Raw genomic sequence first — 23,906 nt, forward strand, 5'->3', positions numbered from 1 at the left:
TTCAACGTGGACAAATATATCAATAGTCAAAACTGTATTTTCGAACGGATTTGTTCTCCTGTGGATGAAATTCGGATGCATGATAAAGGCGCAAGCCGGCTGTATTTCTAGAGCGCTTGAAAACAACCAACGCGGTACACAAAGTGCTGTACGTGGAGCAAATATAATATATGCAATAATCAATCAATGAATAATCAAGACAGTAGACAGCACAAAACTTGTTTAAAAAAAAAGATCAAGTCTGAGTCAAAAGCCAAATACAAGAGAGCGAGGGGCCTTGCCGAATGTTCAGCGGGAGGTCATTCCAAAGAGTCGGAGCGGCGACGGGAAAGGTTCCGTTCCCTCGGAGCCTCCGCTTCGTTCTCGGTACCTCGAATCACGTCTGGTCCGCAGACCCGAGGCGCCGGGCAGGTGTGTGAGGCGAAGGAGCTCCGAGAGGAAAGGGAAGGTGGAGCCAGGCCATTTCAAGATTTCAATACAAATTATTCGATCTTAAAAACAACTCCAAAATGAGTCAGTGAAGGCACCACACAAATATTGATGTGGTTTCAAATTCTCACGTGTTCAAAGTGTAATATAATCATGAATCAGAAAAAAAGAATCTACACATTTTTTTTAGTCAAGCAGAACGAGTGCTTTAATTGATTGCAATGAATGCGGATCATTAAACGTTAAGAACAAGAAACATCTTTTTAGAGGGCATGACGCCACTGAACTTTGACAAACCATAGACGGCACCAATCACACACACATACAATTACATAGGCGCGCAATGCTCACACGACTTCAAGTGTATTGCCTGGGCTTGCTTTTCTAGTTCATGAAATTGCTTGAATATTTTTTTGGGGCACCCGCGTTTTCAGTCCTCCAAAATTTGAAGGGTCATCTTCTATAAGGGCCAAACGGAAGAGGTATCTGACACTTTACCATGCATGTCATTCGTTTTGTTGGAAAATGCGCGCGGTAAGCTATCAGGGTCAGCAACGGCAAATTCACAGGCAAAGAAACAAAAAAAAACTGCGTTGCAAGACGCAGCAGCACTCTGCTAAAGTCTAGCATCGCCCTCATTCTCATCACGGTAAGTACACAAAAAAAACCCCAACAACTTTCTCCTTTCTGCGCCATTTAAAAACATTCCTATGGATAACAAGCTGATGGGAGGGTTTTTAAAACATAAAATTTGTACACACGTCTCCACATAGTGCAACACAACACACACACACACAACAAAGATCGACGTGATGACGGTCGGCGGCCTCCTGAGAAGGGCGACGCGGCCAGGTGGAAGCACATCCGCGCGCATGCGCACAGGCAGGGCAAGCATTGAAAAGGGTCAAGACCGCTCAACCGCCGACCCGAATGAGAACACAGCTTTGTTTTTTAGTTGGCTTGACACCACCATTCAAATGGTTTTACAATTCCAAACATAAAAAGTCTCAACACGGGCAATTGGGCTGGGCTGGGCTGGGCTGGGGGGTTACATAGCAGAGTTAAAAACCAGATTCTCAAAATAACATTTGACATTTATTCCAAAAAAGATAAAACAAATACAAAGTATAAAATTAAATAATTTCCGGAGTACAAAGGCACACATCTTGCACAGTGTAACAATGAAAAAGAGTCCAAGCGCGGCGGCACGGGGGGGGGGGGGGGGGGGGGGGGGGCGGTTTGATGTGATGCACAACAGCGTCAAAGTGGAGGGACACAAAAATAACTTCAACGGTCAACAACACTGACTAGAGAGAAAAGGAAACTTAGTCCTGTGACATGCAATTTTTAATGACTTTTTAAAAGCACATCAGCGTAAGCATTTGAGAGATTCAAGCATAGTTAGTCTTCATTTACCACAGCACCATCCGTCATTCAGCCTCATGGGTGACTCTTTTTTTTATGCCCCCCCCTCCCCCCCAAATACAACAATTCACGACTAAAATCCAATGTAAAAATATAAATGTGAATATAATCTGATATCTACACAAACATATTGTGACGGAAACCTTTTGCACGGGTTAAAATAGGTCAAAGAGGATGACGTTACTTGCTTGAAGTTTGTTTTACAGAAGTACTGCACGTCACACGCACATTTCTCACTTGAACACAAACACACACACACACATATTGCATTTCCCTTCTTAAGACCGCATCAAATAAGTGGGGGTTGTCGTTTGTAACATTTGGTTCCTTTCCTTGTGTGCAAAATATTCCAAAACCCTCCAACACAAACGGGAACGGCCTTGACAACATGCTTCTTGTAGCATCTCCCAAAAACTCTCTCCGGGAAAGTCATCAAGCCAAAAGAGAAATGCGGTCACTCCCGCAAACGTTGAGGGGCTGCAACCCTCTTCACCAGATTGAAACACAAAACACTAAGAGTGGTCATCCGGCATTTTCCAAAATAAAAGTCAGTGGTTGACTGGCAAGGCTCCTTTTGAAGATGTTTTGTCAACAAAATGCACCAAACTTTTTTTCCTTTTCCTCTGGATGCGGCTCAAGTAAAGCTGCAGTGGGGGAGGGATAATCCATTTTGAGATCAAGATTCTATGCTATCGTCATCCTCAATAAATGTAAAAAGAGAAATACCTGCAGGTGGTGACTAAAAAATAAAAAAAACGTGACTGATGCTCCACAATGAGTGAAGCAACGTGGAAATGTGTGCGGGGAGGTGGAGAAGTGCCGCGCCAATCTCAAAGACGATTAAGTGCCGCCCCCCACCAAAAAAAAACAAAAAAACATCTGGAAGCGTTGCTGGACAATGACCAGTCGCCTCCTTGAAAACCTTGACTTTGAAATGATGGATGCAAGAAGAGGAAGCTTGTTTTCCCGCTGCTCAGAGTGCGACGCAGCCACGTGGTTCCTCAATTTTGTTTTGCTGGCCCAATCGAATACTTTTCTGGTTTCTCTCCAAACGGAACCAAGTCCCTGCAAGCTTTTGCACACATTATTCACAGGATTCCTCTTAGTTGCCACAAATGTCATCAAAAGCGCAAAATGTTTTGTCATGACCGTAACAACAAAAAAAAGTGCAAACATTTTTTTAAATTCCAACATAAGGTGCCGATGGCAAGAGCCCGTTCATGGCCGATGTCGATTCTCGAAAAGACCGCCACCCGAGAAGTTATTTAATTGATGCATCGTTTCCCGTCGCCAAGTCACCCTTATCCAGAGTCCGCATCACAACTCAAACGACAAAAGTGAGCGCACGGGATGAGGGGAAGCGCTGGATGGACATATGGCAAGAGCGCACAGGACGACGTGCAGTGACTAAACGCAACGAACGCGGCAATCTGCAGGGACGTGAGGGTGGCCTCCTCCTCCCCTCAGTGAAACTCGGCCCCGCCCGACAACATGACATAAAGGGTGAGTGTGACAAAAACACACAAATGAGGTGCGGGGGCAATTTAAAAAACACATTTTCCATCAAAATGACAAGACAAAGGACTCAAGTTTGTGTGGAAAAACAACGCCGACGAGAAAAGAACTTTTGCTTTTGACAATTGCCTCATCCAAAGAACCTCCGCAAAAGCCGAGGAGGAGTTGAATGTAAACGAATCACGTTTTAGCTGCGGCAAGGAGGAAGCGGGGAAGCCACACAAAGACACCACAGCACCTTCATTCTTTCCATGGCCTTCTGCTTTTTCCCCCTCTCCACATCCTACGGCCCCCCGCCGCCGCCCTAGAGCTTGAGCACCTCCTGGTGCCCGTGGGGGCTATGACAGAATAGTGGTGATGAAATCATGAAACCTCTTGGAGTACTGCTCGGGGTTCACGGTTGAGATTTCGGCTCCAGCCTGCAGGGAGAAAATGAGGCGTGGTTTTTGCATTCGGGAGCGACACTTTGCACCCGGGCCCGTCACTATTGTTTTGCATTTCTCTCCCAAGGACGGTTCAGACCGTCCCGATACACGTCGGACGGCAAAAAGAAGCTTCTTACGCCATGTTTGACCGTCTTTGCGGCGTGGGCGGCCTTCTTCTTGGCATCGTAGTGTTGCAGGATGTCAATGATGGCCATGAAGTAGACTTCTTTCCTGGGCGCACCTGCCGGACGAAAGCCAAGTTACGGTGAGCGCGCGTCCGCCGGGGGCAGCTCGAGGTGGGGCGGGCACGACGGGCCTCTCTCACTTTCACTGCTTTTGATGGCATAGACATCAATGGCGGGATCAAATTCTCCGGGGGACAGGGGCTTGGTGCTGTCCAGGGTGTTGCTGGGACTGTCGGGAGGGGTCCCGATGACCCCTCCGTCGCTCTCGCCACCCTCCTCCTCGGCCTCGTTGTCCTCGCTTTCCACCTCTTCCTGCTCTGCTCGTTCGACATCGTGGATCCCCACCAGCAGACTGTAGTCCATGAGCTTCAACTGGGCCAGGAACTAAGGATGGGGGGGGCGGGGGAGGCATGAGGCATTCAAACAAGCTCCCGGTTCGCCGCGTAGACGCGGAAGACCTACCTCGACATCTTTCCGGAGCTTCTCCAAGAACATTTTCTTGTTCTCGTCGTCGACGCAGATCTTCTGGCCATCGTTGATGAAGTCGTTGTCCTTGTAGGTAGGCAGCTCCTTAGCCTAGCCATCGGCAAGGGAGATTAGCGGTCCCGCTGACAACAATCGTCATCAGCCAGTGGGGAGAACGGGGCGGCAACATGCCACTATGCTGGGGCAAAGTCTCCTCTTTGTGTAAAGATATAAAGTCAGCCAATCACGCAAGAGGCTGCCATATAAAGCAGCGGCTTTTTACCTTGCATTTCGAAGGAAACGTATATTCACTTTAACACCAGCATGAGTGTTACTGTCCCGTTTTCCGCAAGGTATGACAAAAAAAAGCAGTCGATGGAAGTGGTGCAGATGGCGGTTCACAACTTTTACTCGGGTATTTCAAAATGTACGTTGGGTCATGAAAAACGGTCACGGCAGAATTCAAAATCTTATCTTCGGCATGTTGAAACACCCGGCCGGGCGCAGTATCATTGAGATTTGGAACCGGCGGTTTGTCAGAAAGAGCCGCCCGTCCAGGTCACAAGCACGGGCGGTCCGTCCAAACCGAGGTCCAACCTCTTTTCAAGTCACTCGGGCAACGCGGTGCATGCGGCATGCGCGTCGGAATGGACGGACCCATCTGATGCGGTATTTATTCACAGGTGCTCGGATTTTGCTAAGGGCCTGATGTTTGAACAGCTTTTCCAAGCATCCGGTAGATCCGTACACCGTTTTGCAGAGTCGACTTAAAGCCAAGAAACGCCTTTGCCGACAGTGGGCTGGAGTCAGCGCGCAAAACAATCATTCGTAGGTCTGCATCGCAGATAAATAACCACAACAATTAAGTCCCTGAACGATTGCCCCAACAATCAATATTTGGATCGGAAAAGGTGTTCTGTGAGAATGGGGCCTAAAACGTTTGGGATCAAGAGAGCAGGAAATGAGGTAACGGGAGGGTGACGGTCAGCAGCGGTGTGGCTACTACAGCGTTTCTATGGCAGCAGAAGAAGAGCAGCAACACATCACTTGGAAGCAGACTTGCTTGCGGTAGAGACACTTCAGACGTTACACACACACACACACAATTATAGATGACACAAAACATCATAGAAAACATCTAAAAAAAAACAGGACAACTGAACACATATACAGACATGGACCTCATATAAGCAATATTAAAAAAAATAAAAATAAAGGGCTGGGTAGTCAGCTCTGCAACTTCTGGGCGACTTTATGCCCGTACGCGATGTGCATAATTTTAGTCTGAAGTTTGGGCTGGGGCTGATACCGTGTGCAGTACAGACACGAGTTGCAGGAAGAAATACCGGTAGTTTAAAAATAAAGGGAAAAAAAAATAACAACATAAGAGCTCGGACTCGTCCGTGTTCGCTCTTCGTCTCGATGATTACCAACGAGTCCCAAATCAACTGGAATGGCTTACTAATTGTACGTCATCACACCCACGAAACGTCAAGTGCCATTCAACACTGGGCAATTCGCAACGCAATCCGAGTCCTGTGAGCAGGCCCAGACCGCCTGTAAGCATCGTTTAGTGGTCGAAAACCAAGATCCCTGCACGACACGCACTCACACAAGTCACCCGGCAAAGCAATTCAATCAAAATTCAATTTTTGGGGCTTGACAGTTTTGATCCTGAAGCGGATTCTCCATTCCGGTCCTTTCCCGTATGCAAAGGATTGGGACCTCCTGACAGATTCCACGATATTGTAATAAAACGGAGCATGACAAAAATATCACCCGCTTGCTTACTAGCGGCACATCCAAAACCGTCGCATGGTTCGCTCTTCAAACTGTGTGCTGATAAACAATGCTCCAATTTCTGAGGAGGTAGACGACACGCAGAATACAACCGGGGAGTCGCACTGCAACATTTTGGTTGGATGAACAGCACATGCCGTACTTGGAGGAAACCAACTTGTCTAACGTGAGTCATCTCTTGGATATCCTTTTTAACGACAGTACCCAAGGCAGCAACGTACTGGTCGAGTGCCAATAATAACAAAACCGTTTGCCGACAGAGAGGCGGCGGGTCAGCACATCTCGGCGCTCTTTCAGGCACGTTTCTCTCCATCCTAGCGTCGTCTCCGACTGATGCATTTTTGACTGCTTTGGTGAGGAAAAGAAAGGACCCGCCCTGGCGACTTTCTTGTTACGTTGTCTAAACTGTATTCCGTAGATCTGATTCACAATCTCCTTCCTACTCACGCGGTCACTCAAACTTTCTGCTCTTGTCTGTTGCAAGTTGGTGCCATTGATTGAATGATCCTGCTGAGAAATTGAAAAAAAAAAAAAAAAAACGTATGACCTTCGAAGCAAAACAAGACTTCCTGCGGAATAAAGGAATCCCGGTGGGAACAAAAGAAACTCCAAAAGAAGCTTGGTTAGATAGATCATGCCTGGTATATGAGCCCTGGTTGTCTTACATCTCTTACGTGTTTCATGGCGCAGTAAAAGCGCGTCGCGATCCGCAGTGTTTGCAGCCTTTGCTGAACGTTACCAGATTTGGGCCGCGGGGGCACATCCTCTGGTGGGGGCGGCTGCTAGAAAAAGGGGGAGCGAGGAAGGGGCGGTCGGGGGCAGAGGAAAGGAGAGAAGAAAAGGAGAGAGGAAGGGAGGGAGGAAGGAAGTTGGAAGTAAAGGCAAAGTATTTCAAATGTAAAAGAACATTTGCTTGAAAAAAATGGAAGAGGCGTGGCGAGGGCAGGATGCGGAAAATTATTGTGGCCAACTGTTGCGCTCTCCTGCTATTTATCCGCTACGTGGCGAGAAGAACTTCGACTTTGTCCGTGTTTCTCCGCTGAATGCGCTGGAGGTCGGCATTACGCTGCTCTACCTGTACGCGTGGCAGTTTTGTTGAAACAAGGGGGGGGGGGGGGGGGAAAGTCCCTTTCGGCATGTGGGCAAGGAATAAGAAAGGCCGGCAGGGCTCCTCGAAGGAGACTTGGGATGGAACCTAAATAGAGCAAGGAAACGTACGGAAACTCAACTCTACATTTGCGGTGGTGCAATTAAGCCCACGGACGCTAAACTCGGATCAAGGCGGCCCACTCGGCATTCGTATCGGGACATCGAATCTGTGTGCGATTCAGAAAGACACCCAGAAAGGGCTTTTCCAAATAATATTATGAGGATGCTTTTTTTTAAAAACGTTATTAATGACACTAACAAAATGCTAAGATGACGCATTTACCTACCCCCGTCTTTCCTAAATGATGGATAGGTTAAGTCAAAAGTCCAGGCAGATGTGACACATAGGTTGAAACAGAATGGGGCTCGTGTTCACACTGGAATGCGTTAGAAGGGAACTATCAAAAGATGCAGAAGAACTTCTTCGACCATGCAGATGCATGCATGAAAGGCAGACAGTCATGCAGTCAGAAAACAACCCCGCCATGCTTTTTGTATGAGCATTTGAAAACACACACGGCACCTTCTAAAACACAACTGTTCATCTTTCACTTATTGCACACTCACCATAGCAATGCGTGCGAGTGTCCACACTTGAAAGGTTGCAAACACAATCGCCGAAGCTGAACGCCGGCACTCGTAGTCAAAAGCGCTTACTGTTTGCCCAAAAAAGTCAGAGCCAACCACAATCTGAAGAGTGTGCACGTTTGACGCTGCTGAGATCTCATGAACATACAACTGGTGACCAAATAAAACTGTAGCCAAGCTAGTGAGTCAAAGCAGTTGACTCATTAGCTTAAACCCCCGAATTGTATTTTGTCTGACACTGACGAGGCTAAATTTAGCTCAGGGAATCACGACAGCTCGAGCCCTCCCCCCCTCATCCCCTTCCACGGCGCATGATAATTAAACCACCAGAAACTCCAATGGAAAGTCTAAACCTTTGAGTCAGAAAGGGTGGTTTCGACAGCAAACGGTCCTTATTGGGATTTGAACTGAGCAAACACTGCCGGTCACGCCAACTGTAGAAAGATATCAACAATGTTTTTGGAAGATGGATGAAAATTGGTCACCAAGCGCCCTGGGTGGAGTCACCAGCGTGACCGGTCAGCCGGTCGTCTCAGGCAATGATGAACACCGTGAGTGTGTGTCACGTCACAGATGCATTCGGTTCACATTAGCGGTCACAGTTCTTTCTGCAATGTGCACAAGTTTGTAAAAAATAGGGCATTTAAAAAAAATCTGAATTGCGCATCATGTGCTGCAGTGTAAACAAAGCCTCTCATAACAAAAAAAAATACAAGTAAACTTTGGCTTTTCAGGGGAACATAAAGAATGCACTGTGGAGCAAAGGAAAAGGTCACACGGGCTGAACAGTTCCGAGTTACCGCGTTCCAGAGTGATGGACGCATCGGGGTGAGAAGGGCAGAGGATTAAGTGATGCAGCCGGCATGGCTGCCGTGCACCACACAAACTGGCGGGACTACTCTCATTATTGAGGCGGGCAACGTTGCGTGCCCCAAAATGAATGTAGCGGAACTATTTTCAGAAAGCCTCCCCACATGCAGAATACAAGATGATAATTCCCGGTTTCATATTGTGAACAAGTTGCCCAGAGAGCATGTCTGTTCAGGGACCATTTTTTTAAAAACTGTTCATCCATTTTCCTGTTCCAACAAATCTCCACAGTAAGTGGGATTACACAGATATCTGGTCAGCAATTTTCTTGTCAGTGTTGCTGAGTGGAGAGGCCTTAAAAAAAGCAGCCCAGAGGTAGAGGGTTTGGAATTCTGCATGCCGGCTCCTTCTTTCACAAGGTCAAAGACGCTGTGTCACAAGTAGTGTTCGTTAGTGAAGATTTGAAATGAACAACTAACGCCCCCCCCACCAAAAAAAAACAAAAAAAACAAAACAGGGTGATATACTGCAAGTCTGTCCCAAAAATGATTACCCCCCCCAAAAAAAAACAAAAAACAAAAACAAGGTGATATAAGTCTGTCACAAAAATGATTACCCCCCCACCCCCGAAGCAACATTATCACATCACATTGTTAATCGGTAAATAGGGCTGTCACTAACATAGCGCTTTTCTATGTGTGGCACTTAAAGCGCTTGACACTATTTACTCATTAACCTACTGATGACGCAGTATCAGGAGCAACAGGGGGGGGGGGGGTCGGTACATTGCTCAAGGACAATTTCACAAGGTCGCAATGGCCGAGGATCAAACCCCCAACCTGTGGGTTGGGAGACAACCACTCTACCTCCTTACACACATCGATATTGCTATTTACAATAGCACTCAAAAGGGGACACACACACACACACACACACACAAACATTCATGCGCGCACATCTTTCACACGCAGAGAGCAAGCAGGGGGAAAAATGGAGCAACAGAAGCAAGGTTAGAGTGGTTCAAGCCAACTAAGAAAGACACACAGCATGCAGGGGGACCAGATGGGAATGGGGTCATGGAATAATCGGTCCTAAGTGTTGGAATGATCATTTATGACCGTCAGCATTACCAAAAGGAAACAGATGCCACCCGATTTGGAGATCATTTAACTGTTTGGGTGATGGCAGTTGCATTGAAACTGCTCAAAGTCGTGTCGGCCACTGAAATCGACGCAACGACAGATTCTTCAGCGCATCGCTTTTTCTGCAATTGACCCAATGTCTGTTTTCATAAGCAAGATATACACAAGCTAACTGACTGTCTTTGCGGATATTCGATTCTGTTCATTTCCGCGCTTTGCACCGTCCACAGCAGCGGTGCCCAAGTCCGGTCCTCGAGAACCACTATCCAGCATGTTTTAGATGCGTCCCCTTCAACACACCCGACTCAAATGATCACGGTCGTTATCGGGGTTCTGCAAAGCTGGCCGATGCGCTCGCTGCTCGAATCGGGTGTGTTGGAGGAGGGAGACATCGGAAAGAGTTTGAATAGGTACACTCGAAGACCGGACTGGGGCATTGCCGGTCCTCAACACACCGGATTGTACATGGGTCATCGTGGATTGATGAATTTGGAGCAGACTTGGACAGAGTAGGAATGATTGCAAAAAAAAAGAAGACACATTTCCATGCCAGCAACCGTATCCATTTTTTGAGTGTAAAATGATTTTCGCATAACTCCTAAGTGTGTTCAAATGCTCGCAATTGTATAAAGTAACGGGTAAAATGGCCTTTCATCATGTTTCAAGGAGGAGTGTGTTTTAGCCAGAGCGCCGTACCTTCTCCTTGTCACTGGCCTCTCGTGCCACAGTCGAACCCTGGAAGCAAATAAAAATACCATCACGTTACTGGCATTACTGCGGCGATTCGTTTTTCTTTCTGCGCTCTCCTTTTATACCTTGAGATCATATTTTTTGAAGACGGAAAGGCGGTGCGAGAAGACGTTGCGCGTCACAATCATGTACGTTGCGTCCCCGTCAACGGTGAGCCTGTACATCCCCAAAAACTGAGGCAGCAGCGTGTTGCCATGGCACTCCACAATAAACTGCAAAATCAGAAGGATACACAGCAAAAGTGGGTATTGAACGCAACACAGGGTCTACTGCAATCAAGGCCTCTGCCCCATTGTTTTCTTTTCACAACTAAGATATCTTGAACAGCGAACCGCCATTCTTCACATTCTGTCTCCCCCTGTTGGTCATTGTTTTGTCTACGTTCCTCTGGACGGTCCGAACTGGGAAAGCAAATCGCCCCCCCCCCCCTCCACCCCCCACATACTTAGCCAATCAATCTGATTCTGCTAATTTAATGTCATGACTACGTTTATGTCACCTGATGGTACTTCTTTAAAATGTTGTGCATTTCCGCCACGTCTTCACTGCTGATGGTCTTGATGACGTAGCGCTTGTCATATGAGGTATGGAAACGAGCCCCGCTTCGTCCCTGGGCTTCACTGTTCAAGGGAGCGCTACGAGTCAGGGAGTTCTGCGAGGAAAAGAAAGACCATTCACCAGACGTTAGTTAATCTTTTTGATGGGAAATAGTGATGTGATAAACAATATGATCAAATTTTCAATACTAAAAAAGAAAAAAAGGGGGGGGGGCATTGCTAAGCTTAACTCTGATGAATAAAGACAAAAATGCTCAGTACTGTATTTGACCTGGATGACCACCATTGTTTGAACAAATTTTTTTTTGCTGCTTCTTCAAGCCGTCCGGATAACCATGCGGTGTTCCGACCCCGCACGCTGCGCCTGACCAAACCTTTACACAGACACAAGCAGCTGTTGTCCAGACTTTGGAAAAATCTCCAAGTAACATGATCCCCAAAATCCTGTCTCTGTGCCTCAGTCTTCAAGAATTCAAGATGTCCTCTGCCCTCGGTGACTACCTCTACCCCCTTCCAAATCTTTGCATCTTTTACTATGGAGGAATAGCCTTTGAGGCACATGCACCAACATGTGCTTCACAGTATGACCTAAAATGGATTGCTTTGTGAAATGTATTAAAAGGCTGACACATAATTCACTCCCACCGATTCAAGATCTTTGTGAGGATTGGTTGTAACGAGGGCTATTGTCATCCAAAAAACAAACAAAGTTGAACAGGCAGTTTTGTTAGCGCTTGACCTGGTGAAGTAATTCTCTGCCAGCCATGCCATGACAGTGCTTTGCACTTGCTAGGATCTTTAACACTTCCAATAGAGCACGTTAAAGGCTAATACAAACATAAAATGGACAGCTGCAACGAGCTAGGACATGTTGACCTCCAAGCCCTGCTAACTCACTGCATGAGTGGTGGGGGGTTGCCTCGGACGGACAGACAGAGATGCCAAAGAGAGGTCTCGCAAGTGGGCTGAACAAAAATGCTACTTCTGGTGTTTTTCTAGTTCCGTGTGAAGTTCAGTAGTCAGTATGGCCCTTGCAGAGGATGGTTTCGCACAGCGGTTGCACAATTCCCCATTTTAAAGACAAATGACAAACAGCGTCGCAGTTGGCCAACGTAGCAAGGAGTCTGCTGCGCATGGCCTCAACTTAAGTGAACATGTTGGACATTTAACAAAGATGAAGGTACATTTTCATACCAAGAAATCTTGATCATCGATGCCAAACCTCTCCCTGAGGTTTCGAAACACCAGGGGGCAATACTCCTTGAACTTGAAATGGCTGGGCATGTTTTCTCTGCACAAGGAAAACAAGAAACCACAGTTAGGAAATGAACTTTTGGGTCCAAAACTAAATTTGACAATGCGGACGGCAGCTCAATATTCATAAACACATTCAAGATCTTACTTATTGAATAGATGGTTGTCCACTTTAATCTTCGAGTAGGCCTTGAAATCATCTGGCATGAGCATAATGGGAATCTGAACATGGCTCAACTCGTTTATCTACAGGAAACATGGGGGGAAAAGGGGTGGGGGGGGGCAGTGATAAGGTAAGAAACTTCAGCGCTGCAATTATTGCATACACGATACTGAATTTCGCTGCGGAAAACATCTGATGTCACCCTTTTACAACCCATTTAAACGGCATTGTGCTGGCGTCGCAACGTTTGCGTTCATTAGCCGGCCTAACCTCGCATCCAGCATAGTTCATTGCCATACAACTATCGCACTTGCAGAGTCATTGCAAACCACCACGTCCTGTTTGTCTCCATAGCGATGCAAAAGTTTTCCGGCCCAGAGTGAAGCAAGTATGTGCTATTGCTTCATTTGGACAGGAAGCCAGTGCGGCAGAGTGCTCCGTCAGCAGCATGACACGGTATTGTTATCTCTGAACTTTGTCAAAGCGATGACTTGCTCTTAGCCGATGACAAGGAGTGTTGACCGAAAGCAGACATTTGAAATAGAGAGTCTAACAGCTACAAATTGGTGGGGAGAAAAAAAGAATTTTAAGCTTGTGAACTCCTGGTTTATGAGCAAAACGGTTAGCCAACAGAAAAAAAATATGTATTTTAAGCTCTGATTAAGATACAGACTGAAAAATGTGTTCGTATGATATTGGTCCAACAGCAGACATTCACAACACACAATGGAGACGTGAGTGAATGGAGATTTGACCTTCAACCCCTTGCCTGCATCATAAGGTCACAGAGCAATGACATTTGATGGTCGGAGCGTGGACTTAACCTTACGCTGACCAATTGTGCGGCCATGGCGTCATTACGGAGATGGTTATGACTCCAAACCCATTCATCACTGGTGGCAATAAGACAAAAAGAATGTGGCCGTGTGGACCATTCCATGTGCACAATATTATTTTTTACATTTTATAAATTATGTATTTTCTAATGAGACTTGTTTAGGGTAAATTCCATCACTTCACTTTTTTTCCCTTTTAATACTCGTCCCTCACTTTCAATCTGGCTCTCCACAACTGTATTATGTAACAAGCAAAAGCGCTCAGACAAATCACATTTCAATGAGACTGAATTTGGCGACTAGCTTGTCATATTGCAGCCATTTTCAACCTGTAGCGAGCACTGTTGTGCCAGTGGGGAGTTCTGCATCCTTCTGTTCACAAGCACAGGGTTCAGACGTAATGAGGACGCAGATAAAAATAGAGTGGTAGCAAATACACCGGTACAACTCAAGGTAGTTTGCACCACCTGAATCGAAAAGCAGCAAAGAGACTATTCCATGGAGAAGCTGAAGTGAACGTAGGTGAAAGATGGACCATAAAATGACTTATGCATGGAGCAGATTTCGAGCATGGTATCTGACACGAAAGTGAACGAATCAGCACCAACGAGTGCTGATGGATGTAAACACACACATGAAAAAAAAATGTCCATCTTACTTCATCGAGAAATATGGCAATATTGTAATAATAGTGACTGGCCTACTGCTACGAGAAAAAAAAAATGTCCTGACACCCTAAAATAAATATTCATGCAGACATAATGGCTCCTTTTGTTCATTTACAGGCACTTTGTCAATAAGAAAATTAACATATGAACAGAAATTATTCAACTATGTGGAGTGATGCTTCCTATCTAGTCAAAATTTGGCAGAACACATTACAGCAAATTCTGGTCGCACCGGTTTAAATGACATCAAACCAGCTGTGGCTCCTGCATCAGATGAGCAAAACTCGAAATGTAATGCCAATGTGCTGCCAAATTAACTCCTAATATGACGAGTGTGGCCAAGAGAAAAATGTGAACTGAGCCAGTGTTTAATGTCATGGTTATGATGTTATAATTGGCCTTTTCACTTTTTCTAAGGAACACATTATTCAATTCTAGAACTACCTCTGTCAACGCCAAATTATCATGAAAATTTAAGAAAAACATTCTTGAATTGGCACTGATACCACCCTAACAGTTTTGTAGTCATCACTGTTGTTGTTCTTTTTTTCTTTTAAATAATCTGTAAACAAATAAAATGTGGCGGTAAATTGGGAAGTGTTCTACTAAGAAGCTCCTCTTTTTCAGTGTTAGCAAACCACTTCCTCGTTAAATAAAACCATAAAATGGTGTGCAGAAATGGCGTCTCCGTCACTCTGGTTCACCCTTCAGTGGTGTTTTTGTACCAAACATAAATGAGGGGATTGCTGCAGAAGAGTTCAATCATAATTTCATCACGCCAAAAAACAATTTCCCAACATGCTTTGGGGAGATTTGAAAATGTTATCCAACTCCCAGCATATATTCACATCCAACAGAAGAATCGTAAAAGTAATGCCACATTTTTTTTAATCATGCCAATGACGATCACGTTTCTTGACATAAGAAATATGGATTTCTTTTAAAAAAGAAATGTGTTTCTACATAGGTTTGTCTTTCATTGGTTATGTTTGGACTAGGAGCAAGCCAAGGGCATTGACCCAATGCAAAAAAAAAAGGAAAAGCAGAGAAGCTCCCTCACATTGGAAGATGCACTCACCCATGACATCAAGTCCTGCCGCTTACCCTACATGTGCATAACAGGAAACCACGAGTACCAACAGCCCAAAACACACATCATCCGATACATGCAATAAAATTGTGCCATTTTCAACATGTTGAAAACCTGCCGCCATTTACAGTATACATTGGGATGTCATGTAATGGGGGGGGGCGCATACACATAATATATATATGTATAATTAGCTCTAAAATACGGTCCAACTTACCGAATGGTTGACTCCCCACATAACCACGCTGAGTTGAGGATCGCTGGCACGGAAGAGCTTCACTTTCTGGGCAACGAAGTGCTTTTTTTTCGTCTTGGTTTTGCTAGCAATGGCTGCAGCAATACTGCCCGCCGAAGCCATCGTTTTGCAAGCTCGTTGTGCGTATTGCAATCCGTGGGGTTGATCTTCAGAATGTATTCCCTTTTCTGGCACGGCGGCCACCACCTCGCGATTCAGTGGATAACAGGGCTATTCATCTAGTCAGCTGTCTGGTCAAAATGAGCCTAATCCCTTTCTTCATCAAATATCCACCGCAGCCTGGCTAAAACCATATGGCCCAAACTCAACAAGGATTCACGGGGGTGGGCAGGGCGCAACGTTGACGCTAATATCGGTCTCCTTCGCCTGACAGTCCACCGCGTCCCCCAGTATGCATTATCGAGCAGGTCTCTTTCCCCTTTCGGCTCGCCCGTGGAACTACGCAGCCCTGCGACGACGTGAAGCCTCACTGAGCTGGCATTAGCAGAGCCGTAGCATGCTAGTCATATACGGGTGAGATTCATCAAGGCGAGAGGCGGAGAAACACTTCACAACGGTGCATGCATTGACACGGGAAGTAGTTGGCGTTGTATTGGAAAAAGCGCTACATTGACACATTTATTATGCCAGAGCAGCCGCGAGGTACCGTTGACCGGCAACTATCGTTCGCTCATCCGACCTTAGCTCGCCAGCTAAATACACCAACGGGCTGCCGAACACCTGCTATCCGGTCCGCAAGCTAGCTAGCTGGCTAGCCTTAGCATTAGCAGCCCGAGTAGCGAGCGGCGGCGAAAACCTTCGTCCTACGCTTTCGTGCTCCGCCCGTGGAGATGCCAAAGCTGTTGTCCTTTAATGTCGCTGCCCCGTTGAAAACGCAACGAAGGCGACGCCTTTATAGTAAAGTCGACGGGCGATCGAAATCCGTGCGCGGGACCCTCTGGTTCATGTGTGCTGCTGCTGTCAAGTGACAGCTCGACAGATGGGAGTCGACACTCGGGCAGCCTGGGCTTTGCAGGGGCTGCGTCCTGATTCGCTGCAGCCCCTCCCCACTACCCCCTCCCCACGGCCGCCAGAAGCACGACGCTTCTCTGTGTATTCCCTTCCCACTACATTTACATCGTTTGTAATTCGCAGACCAAACAGCATTTATGCGGTGCATGGATATTTTGGGTGCCTGCAGGTAAAATGTGGACATCAAATCCTCTTCTGTCGTTGCCATTATCGGCCTACCACTGCACTCAATGTGCGTTGCCTACGATGTGATTTGTAAAGCTCTGCTGAATCTTTTGTCCAAAAGCGACAATACCTTAAGACACACACAGGGCATTTATGTCTCTTGGGTCTCAGGCACATTTTTATTTTCAACGCTTACTACATTGTTTACAACAAACCCAGTGTTATATTGTAGCGAACATAATGGCCCAATTGAGTGACTGCGTCTAACCTGGGTTGGGCAAACTAGATGAGACTATATAACGTGTGTAAAATAGTTTTTTTAATTTAAAAAAGTCATTGTCATTTTAAGGTTATATTCAGTGAGCCAATTGTTTAATAGACATAAATATATTTTAGTTTAGAAAAAGAAACCGGAGAAATTACCACACCAGTTGAAAGACCCTCGAGTCTGTCTAAAACAGATCAGGTTTTTAACCATTCTACCATGAAGCAATCATGCACTTAATAAGGACACAATTTGTATTAGTATTAATACACAAGATGACTTACACGACGGACTTGGGGGAACGTTGCCTCGGTTACTACGTCACGCTAACTTTGTTGTCATTATGGTCTTTGGACTACGTCCTCGACGTGGACACTTCAAGCAGGGGGACAGCAAATTAATTTGAATTCACTCGATAAAACGTGTAAAATAAACACGAACGTTTCGAAAAGTAGGAAACGAATCAAACTTGTGTGTTCTGGCAGGTGACGGAATGGGGAGGAGAGATCAGAAAAGCGAGACAAGTAGCGAGTCTTTGAACACGGTAAGTTACGTCTTCGTCTACTTGTGCTACATCGGAGCTGTGCTCAAGATACAGTCCCACTTTACCGTCATCTCACAGATTGAAGCACGATGCGTCGCGTTCAAAACACCAGCGACTGCCGTTCTTCTACTAAAATCTCCCGAAGAGGACATTTTAATAAAAGCTTGCGAAGCAATCTACGAATTTGCGGAGGAAGGTGAAGGGACCCCTGTCTCGACTGCCCATCCGTCCGCCCGTCTAATCCAGTTTGTGTTCTGCCCCCCACCCCGCTATTAGGAGATATGAACAAGGTTTATCTAACGGAGCATGGGGCACTGGAACCTCTCAGTCAGCTCATTACTCACAACAACTGCAAGATCAGACGCAATGCCATCATTGGACTGGGCGTCATGGCTACTAACAGTAGGTCAACGGCACACATATTCGGTGTCCAATGCAAATGAGCGAGTCAAAGCGCTTAGGACGACGCACTGCGCTTGCCTCTCGCGGCAAACCAACAAGAGGGAGGCAACCGGTGCAAGCTTGCCCATATTTGGGGCTGGACGCTCAGTAACGGGGGCCGCGGTCACGCCCACACCGAGGGAAACATAACCCTGTCGTTTCCACTCGGACGCCGTCTTATGAAATAATGCCCCGCCAACATCTTATTTACATTAATCGAATCTTGAAAGATTAATTCTATACACATGCCAGAGTTCGAGTTCTTTTTTTCCTTATTTCCCCATGCCATACCTGTCAACTCATACGGTTTAGCCATAGTTCATACGGATTTTGTGGTGAATATTACGTATATGGCCGTATCGCACAAATCATACGGATTCTGAAAATTTCAGTTTTTTTTGTTTCCCCCTAGCAGGTAGTTCCATTTGCATTTGCCCAGAATGGTGCTAGTCTACTCGAATGCTTTAATTTCTGGTAACTTTCCAGTAAACTTTGTATGCAGCGATGGCTGTTTGAAAGTGCTCTATAAATACTGTTGACTTGACTTGACTTGACTAAATCACGTGGTTCCATTGCAGTACATTAACCAGACATTGTATTATGGAGATCTACAATAAATATCATTGAGAATTTCGTAAGGTTTTTTTCTTCCGTTATTTTGACATATAAAATGCTTTGGTATGTTATACAGGGTGGCGCTCCGAAAAGTTGACAGGTATGCGCATGCTATTATCAAAAACAACTCCACACAAATCGTTTGCTGTTGCAACTCAAACATTGCTCAACCACCTCTCCTGTTTAACATGCCGACTTTCGAAATGCTGCTCCCTAATTGAACTGCAGTGACAGCAAATGGCAATCTGGGTACGCAATGAATGGGTTGCTCAAAGGGCGCGCTTAGCAGAGTTAAGTGCAGTGTGAAAAGGCCTTTCATTTCAGTTGTGTTATCACTTGAAGGTACAGCCAGGAGTGCCCTGCAAAACATGGATATTATTCCAACCATCATTGACAAACTATCAATCAATGGTAAGCTTTCATGCTCCAATGCTGAATCAATATTCCGTCACTTTTTTTAAAAACTGCATGTGCAAACACAAGCCTTTGCCACTCAGCGAGGTACAGGCTTAATATGCTATGTTGTCTTTACCATGTTATGTTTTTCCTGTCAATGAGACGCTGCTGTCCAAGAATTTGGGACCCTTTGCCTCTCCTGTCTGTCCGCGGATTCCTGCTGCCAGGCCCAGATCATTGAGAACAAGGGTCTGCCACTATTAGTCAACCTCCTCTCTAATGCTGACCCAGATGTCCAGAAGAACTCTCTGGACATCATCTACAATTTGATTCAGGTGATTTAAATCATATTGAAAAAACAAAACAAAACATCACAAATGGAGTCACGGATTGTATCTGAAAAAGCACAAAGTCAACATCCGCTTTCCAAGTTGTAATGATTTTATGTCTATGAAGGACACACAGCTTTGCCGGGCTGTCATCGAACTACAAGGGCTTCGTCAACTACTCGCACTGCTCAAGTCAACCTTCAGTGCCCTTCAGCAACTGGCTTTAAAAACATTGCAGGTCATTTCTACTTGTGAAGAGTCACAAAGCGCCTTCAGGGACGAACGGCTATTCGATGACCTCATTGAGATCCTCAATGATCAGGTTAGTGTACAGTGTGTCAAATATATTGTATGGAAGAAGCATTGAGACACTGTTGGTCACTTAATCGAGAGCTTGTTGGCCTTACGTCAACCTAAACGAATTTCCATTCCTGACCTTGGTGAGAAATTAACAGACACTCTGGAAGATCTTGTGGAAAAGCTGCCCAGAAGAGTGCAACCTGCAAGAGCAGTAAACAAACAACATTCATTTATTGTTGCCACAACTTCCTGTTTTGTAGGCCAAGTGTCCCAATCCTTTTATGCATATCATTTCATCTTAAATCACTTCATTTTGGCATTTTGGGATGGTTACAACTGAGTATTTCCACATCTCGCAGGATTTGGTTGACCTACATGGGGAGAGCTTGCTGGTTCTTTCCAATTGCATGAGTGACTTCGAGAGTTTCCGGGTGATACAAAAGGGAGGAGGCCTGTCTTTGCTGATGGAGCTGCTTATTAACCCCAAATTGCCTGAAAGCCCGGCCGTTTTGCCTAAAAACGGCAGTCCAGAAATCCAGGCCATTGCTGTTAAGTGCATCGCGGGTGCCGCTCAGAACCGTAAGAACAGAAAAATACAGTGCAACATTGAAAAGATGACCTGTAGGAGAGAGGGGGCACAGTTGTAACCTTTTTGACATATCCGTCTCTGAGCTCCTTTGACCTAGGAAGTTCAAAACTGCAAAGTAGCTTCAAGGGTCAACTAATAAATCACATGGAAACGTGACTTCCTGGTAGCACAGCCTGAACTACGGCGGGAAGCTGGTGCCATACTGTGCGCTGTTGCGTCATAATTTAACAAACGCCATATATCACTCCCGTTACACATGAAATAAAAGACACTTGCGAGTGTTACAACTGTGGCCGCTCTTCCCTACTTGTGTATACACCTTGTGTGGGCGTGCCGTCTATCTTGGTTGTTATTTCTCACGATGTGTACAGCTGGCCTTCAACCATTTCTGAACGAGCAGAGGATTGAGAAGGTTCTGGTGGATTTTTTGACTAGCGGCAGCGACGGCGTGAAAATGTATGCTTGCCAAGCCTTTGCCTTGTTGACCTCCTTCCCGCCAAGCAAAGACCTCTTCAGGGATTTAGGTACTGTACTCGCCTCAAATTGACCACTGACAATCCTCGGGTGCACATTTGATTGTTGTCTTCCATTCAGGTGCCATACCGGTTGTGGTTCGGTTACTGAAGAGTAAATGTCCAGAGATCCTCGAGCATGCTATCCAGGGCCTGACCAATATCACATCTGGAGATCAGCACAATACTATGTAAGAGCAAGAAAAGATGACCAAGTTTCCTCCAAAGTCTTCCATTTTAGGCAGTCACACAAAACACATGCTTAGGCATGAATATTGTACAGCTGTACGGGCATTAATCGGAGTTTTCTTTGTATTGTTATGACACCACCAGGGAGGTATTTTATGCAGGAGGACCCGAGGTGCTTGTGCAGAGGCTACAAGACACGTGTCCGAAAGTGGTGGCCAATTCTCTAACATTACTCGGAAGGATGGCGGGACATGAAGCCATCCGGTGTAACGTGATCTCACAGGGAGTCGTGCCAGCACTGGTGGAAACCTTGAAATCGGAAGACACGCAGGTCCTGATCAGTGCCTTGCTCTGCACCTGCGAACTGGCATTTGAGGAAGACACCAGAACACAAGTTAGTTTAGCGAGACTCAATCCGAGTAAATCAATTCTACGCGACACCCGGGAAAATGCGCGAGGCACATGCGGGACCATAAAAGCTCAATATCGAGCTCGATACAGATGTTTATTGTAGCACAATGTTCAAAATAGAGTTGCTCATAAAGTTGTAGTATAATGTCTACCTTTTCTGTGAACAGTACCAAACCCCGGGTCATTCGGATGCATCATGCGACCCGCTGCTCATTCTCAAAAGCGACCAAAGTAATGATGCTCGTAAGCGGGTCTCTTTCAGAAAACGAAAGGAATCACGCTTGATAGGCGAGGTCGTCAAACGAGTCTTGCAATAACATCAGGACCTTAATGCTGAAATCTTTTTCAACGTAGCTGCGAGAGGCCGAAGGCCTTGGACCGCTGGTCGGTTTGCTGCGTTCCAGTCACATGGAGGTGTTGCGCTGCACGTGTATGGCAATCAGTGTTTGTACAAAGGATGAGCCCACTGCTGTGGAGATGTGTAAACTTGGGTGAGATGCTGAGCTAGCAGTGACATGATACGCATTACTGTGGTGTGTTTTTCATAGAATATTCAATATTCATAAAATATTCACTATCAAACAATACGATATGGAATCCTTTCATGGATTACTTAAAAACATACAGTACAGTATTTGGTGATATTTTGAAAAATATCCTCAAAATTTAGAACCGACAGTAGAGGGCAGTGTAGCACACAGTCTTGTGTTATCACTGATTTGGTCTTTTCCAAGTGGAAGAACTTGTCATGTTTGTATGTTTCAGAGCCTTGGAAATCCTTCAAGAAATCACCCAGTCAATAACTCGTAGGAGCAAATTCACCGAGTTTGCCTTGATCAGTCTGCTGAAATACAACGTGTCTGTTAAATATGGTCTGCTCGGCTATTTGGCCGCGACTGATGTCATCACATTTGGCTTCTATGATGCTGGGAAGGTGTGTGCTTTACGAAAAAAAAAAACAAAAAAAAGGTGTTTTCATTTTTGGGAGCTTGCTGATGATATCAAACACATGAATGTCTCCATCAGGTTAGCTTTTGTCAGAAAGTTTTGACCTTGGAGGAACTCTGCATGGAACCAGTAAACCAACTACGGCCTGTCATTCTTGTCAACGCAATCGAGTAGGAGTCCCAAATCGCAAATCAAAGACATGATGCAGTTCAGGCCAGTTTGGCTCAGGCATTAATCCATGCATGAAAACTGTTGAATGATTTACATTTTTGTGACTCAGGATGAGTGATGAGGTGCAACAGAAAGACGAGGCCCAGTCAGAGTCTAGTCAAGAGAGAAATCGTAAAGTGATGGATGACATCGCATTACCGCTTCTCGTTAAAGAGGTGAAAGAGTCCATTGAGCCTTTGAATGAAGAACAGGAGCAATATGTCGCGTTGGCCAGGTGACTATTTCCAACAACAAAGAGACATTTCCACCACTGTGTGCTCACCTGTGCAGAAATTGCATAAAGGGTGAAGAAAACTCGTGTTTTGTAAGCGTTCAGGCAACTTGTGGTTCTCTCTCGGGGTTGTCAGGTTTGTCAGCGAAATCATGGGTGGAGCCATTGAAAAGGAAGACCTGGACGCATTTCCGTGGTTGCAGCACCTGGATGAACTCAGGTGTAAGCTGCAGTGCAACGTCATCCCCATTGGCATGATCACAAAAGGATTTTATTGCCACAGGGCACTTCTTTTCAAGGTGCTTCCGCTGACGACAGCGTCACAACACTGATCCAAAGGCATCTTTGTAACTATTCATGCATTGTCCTTTTCCACGCAGTACTTAGCTGATGCCGTTGGCCTGAGGTGTACTCTGGTTCGAGGTGACTACAACCGAGCTTGGAACGAAGTACTGCTCTACAAGGGAGATTCCTGTAGCAATGAAAACTTCTCACAGCCGTGTTGCTACATTGTGGACCTGATGCATGAGCCTGGAACCTTCCTGGAAGTTGACAGCATTGCTGCTAGTCAGTATGAAAGCTTATAAGAGCTGCCGAGAGTTGGAACTGGAACTAGTTTATTCAATATTTGGACAGTAGAGTGAAATGGTCGTATGGTGACAGCCAGCCATCTGGCTAAAAAAGTCCTTCTCAAATAGCGGGGCTGACTCCCACATTTTTTTCATGGGGGTGAGGTGGGTTAAATGGCTATGTGTGACCGTGGAGAATATTTTTTCCCCGTACTAGAATGAAATGCAAATGCACATCCACTACAGTAGGTGGCAGTAAGAGTGCACGGGGGGTATTAGCTCCAAACTGCAGGTGTTCTTTTGCACTGAGCATGCACACAACACTATAGAGTAGGGAGACGTCAAGTGCAGTGAATAAACCCTGAAGAGACACCACAGAATCATTTACCATGGATGAAAAACAAAGGCAGATGAAAAAAGAGTGAATAAAGTTGTTGGAAGTTGATCTGCAGTGGTTTTGTTTTTTATGATACAATGTTAAGGTGGCGCGGGGGGGGGGGGGGGCGTCGGCTGGTTAGCACGTCGGCCTCACAATGCAGAGGTGCAGGGTTCGGCGATTGGCTGGCACCCTGTTCAGGGTGTACCCCGATTAATGCCCGAAGACAGCTGGAACAGGCTATAGCACCCCCGCGACCTTTGTGAGGATAAAGCGGAACAGAAAATGGATCGAAAG

General features: G+C 45.8%; 2 protein-coding genes across 16 annotated transcripts; one reads left to right on the forward strand and one right to left on the reverse strand.

The window, feature by feature from the left end:
• Positions 1 to 1,758: 1,758 nt before the first annotated feature.
• pip4k2aa (phosphatidylinositol-5-phosphate 4-kinase, type II, alpha a) lies at positions 1,759 to 16,485 on the reverse strand. Of its 5 annotated transcripts, none has more exons than XM_052054958.1 (11): positions 15,469 to 16,485; positions 12,643 to 12,740; positions 12,435 to 12,531; positions 11,183 to 11,335; positions 10,749 to 10,895; positions 10,630 to 10,668; positions 6,919 to 7,023; positions 4,442 to 4,555; positions 4,120 to 4,363; positions 3,932 to 4,035; positions 1,759 to 3,788 (listed from the first exon to the last, which is right to left on the reverse strand). In XM_052054958.1, exons 1-11 carry the CDS (start codon positions 15,607 to 15,609, stop codon positions 3,708 to 3,710), a joined length of 1,323 nt encoding a protein of 440 aa, XP_051910918.1. In that variant the 5' UTR covers positions 15,610 to 16,485; the 3' UTR covers positions 1,759 to 3,707. The 5 variants fall into 5 exon arrangements, with proteins under 5 accessions (XP_051910918.1, XP_051910916.1, XP_051910917.1 ...); XM_052054956.1 differs by having other exon boundaries at positions 6,910 to 7,023; XM_052054957.1 differs by having other exon boundaries at positions 6,919 to 7,026.
• An 86-nt stretch (positions 16,486 to 16,571) lies between these two features.
• Positions 16,572 to 23,675, forward strand: LOC127593470 (armadillo repeat-containing protein 3-like). 11 transcript variants are annotated; one of them, XM_052054946.1, is made up of 17 exons: positions 16,572 to 16,687; positions 17,434 to 17,492; positions 17,571 to 17,688; positions 17,769 to 17,894; positions 18,891 to 18,959; positions 19,107 to 19,279; positions 19,401 to 19,595; positions 19,933 to 20,152; positions 20,534 to 20,686; positions 20,757 to 20,865; positions 21,008 to 21,257; positions 21,629 to 21,765; positions 22,040 to 22,208; positions 22,301 to 22,392; positions 22,503 to 22,667; positions 22,801 to 22,963; positions 23,045 to 23,673. In XM_052054946.1, exons 2-17 carry the CDS (start codon positions 17,442 to 17,444, stop codon positions 23,249 to 23,251), a joined length of 2,397 nt encoding a protein of 798 aa, XP_051910906.1. In that variant the 5' UTR covers positions 16,572 to 16,687; positions 17,434 to 17,441; the 3' UTR covers positions 23,252 to 23,673. The 11 variants fall into 11 exon arrangements, with proteins under 11 accessions (XP_051910906.1, XP_051910904.1, XP_051910910.1 ...); XM_052054945.1 differs by having other exon boundaries at positions 16,625 to 16,750; XM_052054944.1 differs by having other exon boundaries at positions 17,434 to 17,688.
• Positions 23,676 to 23,906: the final 231 nt, after the last annotated feature.

The sequence above is a fragment of the Hippocampus zosterae genome, chromosome 20, assembly GCF_025434085.1.
Source record: "Hippocampus zosterae strain Florida chromosome 20, ASM2543408v3, whole genome shotgun sequence".
Taxonomy (NCBI): domain Eukaryota; kingdom Metazoa; phylum Chordata; class Actinopteri; order Syngnathiformes; family Syngnathidae; genus Hippocampus; species Hippocampus zosterae.

What these genes read in the sequence shown, in the direction of transcription:
- pip4k2aa (XM_052054955.1), bottom strand. Translation starts at nt 15,609, where the DNA reads ATGGCTTCGGCGGGCAGTATTGCTGCAGCCATTGCTAGCAAAACCAAG. An exon ending in TTTTAAAGAAGTACCATCAG is followed by an intron (nt 10,896 to 11,182) that starts GTGACATAAACG and finishes CTGATTTTGCAG; the next exon opens with TTTATTGTGGAGTGCCATGG. An exon ending in TCAAAAAATATGATCTCAAG is followed by an intron (nt 10,669 to 10,748) that starts GTATAAAAGGAG and finishes ATTTGCTTCCAG; the next exon opens with GGTTCGACTGTGGCACGAGA.
- LOC127593470 (XM_052054943.1), top strand. Translation starts at nt 16,693, where the DNA reads ATGTGGACATCAAATCCTCTTCTGTCGTTGCCATTATCGGCCTACCAC. An exon ending in TGACAAACTATCAATCAATG is followed by an intron (nt 18,960 to 19,106) that starts GTAAGCTTTCAT and finishes CCTGTCAATGAG; the next exon opens with ACGCTGCTGTCCAAGAATTT. An exon ending in TTGAGATCCTCAATGATCAG is followed by an intron (nt 19,596 to 19,932) that starts GTTAGTGTACAG and finishes CACATCTCGCAG; the next exon opens with GATTTGGTTGACCTACATGG.